This window comes from Neophocaena asiaeorientalis, unplaced genomic scaffold, assembly GCF_003031525.2.
Source record: "Neophocaena asiaeorientalis asiaeorientalis breed wild unplaced genomic scaffold, Neophocaena_asiaeorientalis_V1.1 scaffold114, whole genome shotgun sequence".
In the NCBI taxonomy this organism is placed as follows: Eukaryota; Metazoa; Chordata; class Mammalia; order Artiodactyla; family Phocoenidae; genus Neophocaena; species Neophocaena asiaeorientalis.
The window spans coordinates 4123130-4133572 of record NW_020173116.1 but is presented as its reverse complement, the minus strand read 5'-3'; the positions used below and the strand labels follow the sequence as shown (position 1 = coordinate 4133572).

The 10443-nt window shown below is 45.5% G+C and overlaps 1 protein-coding gene across 1 annotated transcript in view; it reads left to right on the top strand.

Moving 5' to 3' along the window:
* The window catches only part of FOXI3 (forkhead box I3), a 45386-nt gene extending 35212 nt beyond the window's left edge, over nucleotides 1-10174 (top strand). Inside the window, exons 2-3 of the mRNA XM_024743952.1 lie at nucleotides 6709-7123; nucleotides 9552-10174. Coding sequence (XP_024599720.1) covers nucleotides 6709-7123; nucleotides 9552-10174 — 1038 coding nt within the window. The remainder of the gene's footprint in view (nucleotides 1-6708; nucleotides 7124-9551) is intronic.
* The last annotated feature ends 269 nt before the right edge of the window (nucleotides 10175-10443 follow it).

The window sequence follows — 10443 nt, the reverse complement described above, 5'->3', positions numbered from 1 at the left end:
GACCGGGGCACGAACCCGTCGGCAGGCGAACTCTCAACCACTGCGCCACCAGGGAAGCCCTGGAAACACTTTTGAGATATCGTTTTGGGCTTTTAAGGTTGGCAAAATAAAAAGACTTGAAGACAAATTGAAACACTTTTGAGATATCGTTTTGGGCTTTTAAGATTGGCAAAATAAAAAGACTTGAAGACATCCGGCATTAGCAAAGAGGAAGGGAAATAAGCACCCAGGATGAATTGCTGGTGGTTCAAAGTGGGGCATCTTCTGGGAGAGCAATTTGTCAGAATTTAAAGGTACGTACTCTTTACAAAATCAGCTACGAAGTTACTATCATAAGTAAATTAAGCCTTGTTTTTTTTGTTTTTTAGAAAGGAAACAATCCAGAGATCATCTAAAATACGTTAAACTCAAAATATTGCTAACAGGTATGGAGGGGCACCAACCAATTAGAATGCACACAGGCTATAAAACCACCCACGCACAACCATACTGGTGGGTCTCCACTGAAAATCCCATGATGGGGAAAACCAGGAGGACAAAATGAGGTAGACATGTGGACATACGGGCTGCTTTGGAAAGTCCTCCAAAACATATTAATGAAAGTAGAAGGGGCAGAGCCATGTGAAGAGCATGGCTTCAGGTTTTAAAGCCATAGCTGTGCAGATAAGTACCCGAAAACATTTTCTGGAGGAAAGCATAAGAAACTGATAGCAAGTGGTTGCCTTTGGTGAGAGGGACCATGTTAAAAGAGGTGGTAGGAGGTTGCAGGGGTGAGATTTCCAATTTCTGTTTTATGTCATTTAATGCTTTTTAATTTATTCAAGTGACAAATGATAATTGAGCAGGCCCCAATGTCAGGCGCTGAACTAGGCACACGGGAAATACTAGAGGAGGGAAATAGAGCGGAGGGCTTCCAGCCTGCGTTCCTCAGCTAGACTGCCTGGCTGTGAATCGGCTTTGAATCCTGGCTGCACACTTAGAAGTTGGGAGACCACAGTTAAATGACTTCACCTCTCTCTCTCTGTTGCTTCATGTGTAGAATGTGGACTAGCGGTTCTTATTTCACAGAATTGCTATAAGAAGTAAATGAGATCACACATGTAACGTACTTAGCACCCCGCCAGGCATTTAGTACATGTTCCTTAATTGTAAGTGCTCGAAAAAAAAGTGAGCCACAAGAGACACAGTCCCCGGCCTCAGAGAACACCCAGTACAGTGGGTGGCTGAACTTCAGAGGAGGAGTTGGTTATTGGAAACGAGGGTCCAGAGAGTTGGATGAAACATGCAAGCAGATGCCGGAGCCATCCAGCAAGACAGGAGGGCTTGAGGGCCTTCTTGCCCTGAGGAGGAAGGAGTTGGGGGAAACGGAGCCTCAGGGCACCATGGGAAGATCCCAGGAGAGCCAGGATGCATTCAATGCAGGGAGATGTCCTACAAGAGTTGAAGACACTCTGGGAGCTGGGTCTGGAGCAGAAGGGTCTGAGAAGTTAGCTGAGGAAGCTCCAGAATGGAGCTAATCAGCTAGAACCGGAGGCCAGGAAGCATTCAGAGGATTGGGGAGGGGAGAGTGAGGCCACAGAAAGAGGTGTAAGGCTCAAGCAGGGGAGTGATGTATTAATAATTTTGTTCAAAGGAATTGTTGGATCACCCTTGTTTGAGCTGATAATTTTTTCTTTTATTTTTCTGTATTAAGGACCTGGAACTTCTGTGGTATCCCCAGAGGCTTCGGCCTACAAGAATCCTAAGGATGCATCCTTTTTGCTACACGTTCTGTGACTAATGTTGGCAGTGGGAAGAAGGCCATGAGCCATTTTTGCCCCTCACTCTGTATTTGCAGCTCATTCCAGTCTTCCCTGACTCCCAGGTGGCTGAGTAGGGGAACAGGCAGGGGCTACTTGGCCAATGGCAACATGAAGGGCTTACAAGGGAACCGTATTCTTTGAACAGAAGACAAATGCTGGACTTCCCTTGTGGCACAGTGGTTAAGAATCCTCCTGCCAATGCAAGGGACACAGGTTCGATCCCTGGTCCGGAAAGCTCCCATATGCCGCGGAGCAACTGAGCCCGTTCCCACAACTACTGAGCCTGTACTCTGGAGCCGCGAGCCACAACTACTGAGCCCGTGTGCCACAGCTATGGGAGCCCACGCACCTAGAGCCCGTGCTCCACAACAAAAGAATCCACCGCAATGAGAAGCCCACGCACCGCAATGAAGAGCAGCCCCCGCTCGCCGCAACTAGAGAAAGCCCGCGTGCAGCAACGAAAATCCAATGCAGACAAAAATAAATAAAGAAAAAAAAATGATCCAGTTCAAATACTGTTTAAAAAAAAAAGAAGAAGACAAATGCTAAATTGGTGGAAAACCTGCTCTCCTAGGGAAAAGAGTTGCCTCAGTTTCCCACCAGCACTTAACATTCAGTAAGTAAAGCCCTAAAAGTTTGTTAAAGGAGCAAACGGACAGCACCTCTGGGTTCTGCTTTAAGCTGCAAGTCGCAGCCTTTGAGGTAGGGGCTGGGAGTGGACAGAGGCTCTTCAGTGTGCCCCGCACTAATGACACTACCAGCTCCAAAAGGAGAACCAATTAAGTGGTCAGAAGTTGGAAAAAGTAAGGAATGAGATACTGGGCCCAGCTTCCGTTGACGCAAGATCTTTTCTTCCATAATCCATCTCATCTTCACCAAAACAATAAGTGCACTAATTAATCTTACATATTTTAGCCTACGTGATAGAGTTAATTCTCACCTCATTTTTCCAAAAACTGTATTCTCCGATTACAATTTGAGTTTTCTTGCTTTCTTTTCTCACCTCTTCTGGTTCCTTTTTCATCTCCACTTGCACCCAGAGTTTGGTTTTTACCTTACTCTGATTTCTTGTTTCATAAAGGCCAACCGTCTTACGTCTATTGAAGACAAAAAAGCAGATATTTTCTGAAATGTTCTTTCCATCACTCTAGTAAATGATTTTCAGAGTTGGACTTTTTCTGCACATCTGAGTAATGCTTCTGTTCCTATTTGCTATAGAAATTTCCCCAGGTCCCGACGTTCCATTTTGTGTGTTTGGTGTGTGTGTGTGTGTGTGTGTGTGTGTGTGTGTGTTTACTCATCCTTGAATGGGCTTATTTATATTCCAACATGGCATTTGTAAGTAGTCATTCCTTAATTCAACAGGTACGAATTTTTCAAAAATTGATATTTGTTTGTCCTCTGGTGGGCAAGGTGTTTCAAAAACGGAATTACATATAAGGATTCAACTTCAAAGGGCCTCTGATTTATGAGAAGAGGTAAGATAGGTGTAATAACTATAGTGCAAGGTAGAAAGCCAGGTGGGGGACATGGGTAGAGTTCATAATTTCTGCTTGTGGCCTTTTTCATAGATGATACAAAGTGAACAATGATGCTGAAATTGGGAAGGACTGACTCTGTTCACAGTTCAATGTTGTTCTAAGTCACAGCCATTAGGAATTAAGACCACTGAGGCTATTTCCAATTTATGTTACCTTTCTCTTCCTCGGTAAATATGGAAAAATACTAGCAAACACTAACGTGCCAAGGTTTTTATGATGCTATCAATCAATGAGCGTAAGGAATTTTACATTCTGTTACAGTGTTTGTTACAAAATAACTACATTCCATCATAAATCACTGTTGTCGCTCAAAGAAGCCTCAAGAATATTACTAAATGTCAGTGGAAAATAAATGAGATGTTTTCCTTGGGTTGAATAATTTCTCAAAATGTTTTATTTTCCAGTGATGAAAACATGTAACATGTAATAGATACATTAATCAATTGCCTCGATTATATTCTTTTGTGAAAAGGGAATTTGACAAAACGTTATTACAGGAAACTTACATTTTAAGCATGTGACATGGGTAGAGTTCATAATTTCTGCTTGTGGCCTTTTTCATAGATGATACAAAGTGAACAATGATGCTGAAATTGGGAAGGACTGACTCTGTTCACAGTTCAATGTTGTTCTAAGTCACAGCCATTAGGAATTAAGACCACTGAGGCTATTTCCAATTTATGTTACCTTTCTCTTCCTCGGTAAATATGGAAAAATACTAGCAAACACTAACGTGCCAAGGTTTTTATGATGCTATCAATCAATGAGCGTAAGGAATTTTACATTCTGTTACAGTGTTTGTTACAAAATAACTACATTCCATCATAAATCACTGTTGTCGCTCAAAGAAGCCTCAAGAATATTACTAAATGTCAGTGGAAAATAAATGAGATGTTTTCCTTGGGTTGAATAATTTCTCAAAATGTTTTATTTTCCAGTGATGAAAACATGTAACATGTAATAGATACATTAATCAATTGCCTCGATTATATTCTTTTGTGAAAAGGGAATTTGACAAAACATTATTACAGGAAACTTACATTTTAAGCATAGTTTTTTTTTTTTTAATTTTTATTTATTTATTTTTGGCTGCTTTGGGTCTTCGTTGCGCGGGCTTTCTCTAGTTGCGGCGAGTGGGGGCTACTCTTCAATGCAGTGCACAGGCTTCTCACTGCCGCGGCTTCTCTTGTTGCGGAGCACGAGCTCTAGGTGCACAGGCTTCAGTAGTTGTGGCGTGCGGGCTTCAGTAGTTGTGGCACGCGGACTCAGTAGCTGTGGTTTGCGGGTTCTGAGCGCAGGCTCAGTATTTGTGGCGCATGGGCTTAGTTGCTCCGCAGCATGTGGGATCTTCCCGGAACAGGGCTCGAACCCGTGTCCCCTGCATTGGCAGGCGGATTCTTAACCACTGCGCCACCAGGGAAGTCCCTAAGCATAGTTTTTAACTTTTTTTCCCCTAAGTATAGTTTTAATCTTTTTTTTCCCTAAGTGCACCAACTGCTTTTTAAATTTAATTTTTTTAAAAAACGGGGATTTAAAATACTATTTTAATTTTGAATTAAAAACTCAGATTATGACCAATGATAGTTTTAAGCTTATCTAATTAATATGTGATTTAAAAATAGATAGAAAAGAGTATAACTTCCAAACCCCTAGAGGGGGTGTCCACCTCACAGATCCCTATCTGGATAAATGCTGTAACAAAGGCAAGGAGACGCTAGGTGGCTCCATGATTTTTAAATAAAATTAAAGTCCGCAAAAGATAATGCATAGTCAAGGAACAAAATATCTCTACTGGGCTGAACCTTTAACCCAAACAAGAAACAATAATCTTCAATCATGGTCTCTCACTCAGGATAATTTGGAGTATAGGGTTAAGAGTTAAACTAAAACAAAACAAAAACAAACTTTCAGGACTGCAAAATATACATGGGTAAGCAATTTGCTAAAAAATAAGGGAAGGCATTATATTATATTCTTAAGGACATCAATTACTAAGGGGGAGATGGTTTCAAATTTTTCCTAATTTATTGCCATCTAGTTTGCCAGCTCTTCTCGTGGACTTTCTCTTTTTAGTTTAAATTTTAAATTTACAAAAAATTATTAAGTTGGGGCATTATAACTTATTAAAAATTGTTTTCCTTCCTTATAGCTGTCACCCTTATTAACATCGCAAGAGAAATAGCAAAACAGAACAGCTTCGTTTGGGTTATTTGGGAAGGAAAACAAAAGCACGGTGCTTATCTAAACTAGGAAACCTAACTCAAAATACGACTAAGGCAAACACTATTCCATTCTATATCATCTGCGAGGAGATTGAAAGAAATTGCGTGACAAGAATTCCTTTCCGGTTTCACAAAAGACGAGAAAAATGTTACATCTGAAGTGTGATTTGCATTTTAGGAACCAAAATTTGCTCGTTAGATGTTTCTGGATTTCATTTTTTACGAAGTGAGGTAGCAGAAGACGATCATTTTCCTGAAAGTATATAACTAACTTTGTCCTGAAAATAAATGCGGGGTGGTGGAGGGGAGGGGTTTCCGAATTATTAAACATTCTGAACTGTCAGTCTGCAGTTGGCTAATAGAAAAAAATCTTTTCCCCCACCCTCTCCCTTAAACGAGAATCTCAGACCGGTCACTTCTTAAGAACATATTTAGGAATCGTTTTAATTGTAAAAGAAACAGTTTTCTTATCGTTGTTCGGGGCCAGTAAGTAACGATCGCGTGGCACGTGGGGTCCACACAGTACTTCACTGGTTTTGTTTGTTTTTCCAGGCAGGAGCCGCATTTGAAAACTTACAAAAGTAGAGGGCAAGTCTTCTACCGTAATTCGTGAAGACCGTTTTTGTAAATGAGCGCTTCTTGCACAGTTTAAATTACAGTTGGCTTTAAAATGCTAATTCCCAACCCCCTTATTTCAATGTCTTTGAAAACGCTCACCCTTCTGTTTTGAAAGACAACAAATCACACCAAAAGACTGCGCAAACGTGACCTAAAATGAACATGTTTCCCGAATGTGAACGAACCTATCGTGATGTTTAGAGACGTGGTTAGAGAAATTAAAAACCGATTTCAGTCCCTCCCTTCAAAGAATTCCCCAGGAGAAGGGATATCTTTCGTATACCCCAAAGACTTGTAAATCACGTCTATTATTTTCGACTGTGAGCCGATCGGTCGAGACCGGACGTGAATCCCGCAACTCGATGACAAAAGGTGTAGCTCCAGGTCGAAATACCAAAGGGGGCTAGGCAGGTGGCCTGAGCGGCCACCCAGAGTTAACTTACAGACTTTTTAGAAAACAGTAGTACAGTCTCGGGTGATCTCTTTGTTTGGATATTCGTTATTTTCTTTCGTTATTGTGCTGAGGACACGGTGGTTAGGAACGGGGAGCGCCTCGCTCGAATCCTGCAGGCGCCAGCCTCCCCCGGTTCCCCTGGCCCCCGGGGCTCCCCTGGCCCGGCGAGGAGGGGCTGCAGGGGCGGGGCGTCGCCCGCCTCGCCCGCCGGGCCCGCGGCGCCCGGGGAGCTGAGCTGGCTGTCCATGGCCAACCGCGAGGACCTGATGAAGATGGTGCGGCCGCCCTACTCGTACTCGGCGCTCATCGCCATGGCCATCCAGAGCGCGCCCGAGCGCAAGCTCACGCTCAGCCATATCTACCAGTTCGTGGCCGACAGCTTCCCCTTCTACCAGCGCAGCAAGGCCGGCTGGCAGAACTCCATCCGCCACAACCTGTCGCTCAACGACTGCTTCAAGAAGGTGCCCCGCGACGAGGACGACCCAGGTGAGGGCGGACAGGTGCTTCCCGGCCGGTCCCTTACCCCCCACCCCCCACCCCCAACTCACACACGCGCAGAGACTGGCCAGTTAGGGTTAAAGGTAAAGAACCTGAATCCTCAAGCAGAGTGCCGCCCCTGGGTGATGTTCCTCAGGCCGTTGGAAGGGCCGGTCGAGTTGCAGGGAGGTGGATTAGGAATAAGAACACGGTTGGGCTCTCCGATAAGGGATGGCTGTAAAGATTCAGATGAGCTGAGAATCCCATTACATTTCACGAGAGAGGTGGGGAGAGACCGGGAGTTGGAACACGCTGTCCGTAGATGTACTTCCTCCTGTCTCGGGTTCCAGAGAGACTCACTGTGCCCTTCGTGGGACACGTACTGTCCCTACCTTAAGACATGATTCGAGGATGGTGGCACGGGCATCGCGAGACGGGGGTCGAGGGATCAGGGAGCTTGAGCTGGGTCCTGCAGATTGTGGTTTGGGAACCTTATGTATTTAGAAATGTAAAAATGAAAACCCCAAGTTTGCTTCGTTCGGATCTAACCCCGGGGGTGAGGAGGGCTGGGTTACCATGGCGTGTTAGTGGTTTCCCTCTTACCTGAGGAGTGAGGTGGAGAAAAGCTCAAAAATGAAACAGAATCTTACCTGAGGTTTTCAGAAGGAGCCCAGGACTAGGGGTGTGAGAGGAGAGTCGTGATAGGAAAAAGGGAAGAGAAAACTGTTTCAGTTGCCCTCTACAGAGATCCAGGATTTTGTGTAAATTATGTGAATGCCCTGGAGTATTTGTACCTAAAGTCATTCTCGAGCAGTGCTTTCCAATTGAAATACAGTACAACCCACACGTGGCTGTGAATTGTCTTGTAGCCACGTGAAAAAAGTGAAAAGAAGCTGGTGAAAATGTTTTATAATTTCATTTCGACATAGGACAAATATAAAAAATTATCAGTGAGCTACTTTCCATTATTCTTTCGGTACTAAGTCTTCAAACTCCTATGTGTGTGTTTGACACCACGTCTCACTTGGGACTAGCCGCTTTTCAAGTACTTAGCAGCCACGTTTGGCTAGTGGTTACCGTACTGGACAGAGCATGCAGTTCTAGAAGATAACATCTTCCAGATCTGGCTTCTCAATCGCCTGAGATGATCATGTCAATTGTCATGTATACTCCTCGACTTTCTAAAAAGGTCGAGGATCTCTAGCCAGTGTCTTATCAAAGCTTTTGGTACCAGGAACTTCCCTGGAGGGCCAGTGGTTAAGACTCCGAGCTTCCACTGCAGGGGTACAGGTTTGATCCCTGATCCAGGGAACTCAGATCCAGCATGCCACGCGGCATGCCCCCCCCCCCAAAAAAAAAAGAAAAAAGCTTTTGGTACCAAGGTGACACAGTATAAATATCCTGATAGATGCACGTATTGTTATTTAGATGGTAGATATGTGAATAAGTTTTTTTCCTGCAACTACTTGCAGAAAATGTGGAGGTGGAGGTAATGGATATGGGAGAGTGTGTGCTAGTAGTTAAGAATGCTGACTCTAGAGCCAGCCTGCTTAAATCCTGGCCCTCCCTACCGTTGCTAATTGGAAAGATGGCAGCGTTGCTAACCAATCTGCACCTCAGTTTCCCCATCTGAAAAATGGAGGCCATAATACTGCCTGTCTCCAAAGAGCTGTGAGGAGTAACTGAAGTTATCCATGCAGAGAATTCACTACAGGATAAGCGCTTTACAGTATTTGCAAATGCCAAAGATTCTTTTGACCAGAAGTGAAAAAAGCTGCTGGGAGATAAAATCCTCCAAGACGATAGATCTTTTTTACTTCCATTGTGCTCAAAAGGGAGGGAAATTTTCTAAGCAGAAGACTAGCATTGCATGCATTAAATGGGGCCCTGATCTCTGAGATTGGCCTGGTGGAGGAAGAGCTTGGAAGAGATGCAGGGGTGCCTCCTGCCCTAGGCAAGGAAGGGGTGTGGAGCCTCCTTGTACTCCAAATATATGCCATCCAAGACATTGTTCAACCAGTCAGTTCCCCAGTAATAACCTGATTTTGTTCGGCAAGGCAGAGGGTTGGGTATTGGAGGTTGCCTTTTGCCAATGGAGTATTTTTTGGGGGGCAAGTATTGCTCCCTTTCAGCAAGTGATAGCAAATACTGTTTCTTCACTCACTCACTGTGGTGTGGCTACTTTGTGGAGATCTATCATTTAACCCTCACAGCCAACCTGTGAGGTGTACTGTTCTTATCCCTACCTCTACAGATAAATGAGGCTCAGTTAGTGCCATCTCCCACAAAAGCATGCATTTAAACAGCAGAGTGGTTTGAGCATCTCTGTCGGAGTTTCACGAGAGCCTGCCCACCAGCCCCCTATCACATGCGAAGCTGAGTACATGAGCCTGAACCGCGTCCTCCCCTGACTCAGCTTTCTTTCTCATCTCCGTAGGGAAAGGTAATTACTGGACCCTGGATCCAAACTGTGAGAAAATGTTTGACAATGGGAACTTCCGTCGGAAGCGAAAGCGCCGCTCGGAAACCAGCAGCACCCCTACGGTGGCCGTGGGGACCTCGAAAACGGAAGAAGGGCTCTCCCCAGGACTGGGGTCTGGAGTGGGTGGGAAGCCGGAGGGAGACAGCTCCCCGGCGTTGCTGAGGCCCTCTCAGTCCCCAGAGCCTCCCGAGGGCACCAAGAGTACCGCCTCCTCCCCAGGAGGGTCCGTGCTCTCCTCCACCCCTTGCCTGAACAGCTTCTTCAGCAGCCTTAGCACGCTAAGTGTTAACGGCAGTGGGAGCACCCAGCGAGTGCTCCCCGGCGGCCGCCCCCTAGGGATCCAGGGGACCCAGATGCCCTCGGGTGGCGCGTTCCCCCCCAGCTCCGTCCCGGAGGCCTCGCCAGACACCTTGCAGCTGAGTCACAGCACCAGCAATGGCAGCAGCCAGAGGTCTTCCTACTACAGCCCCTTCCCTGCCAGCACCAGCGGGGGACCAAGCAGCCCCTTCAGCACCCCTTTCTACAACTTCAGCATGGTCAACAGCCTCATCTACCCCCGGGAGGGCTCCGAGGTATAGACCTCCCGCTTCCCAGACTTGACTATGGACACCTGAAATCGTGTGGAAAATGCAGATTCCAAGGCAGTAGGTCTGGGACAAGAACTGAGACTCCGCATTTCTCCTAAGCTCCCGGCTGAGCTTGCGGTCCACTGACCACACTTGGAGTAGCGTGGATGCAGTAGGTAACTGTTTCTACAACCCGGCAAACTTTGACAGGTTTCTCTGGAGAGAAATCCAGCTCACTCTGTTCTGGGATCATACCCGTGAGCCCTGTGAGGGCATGGACC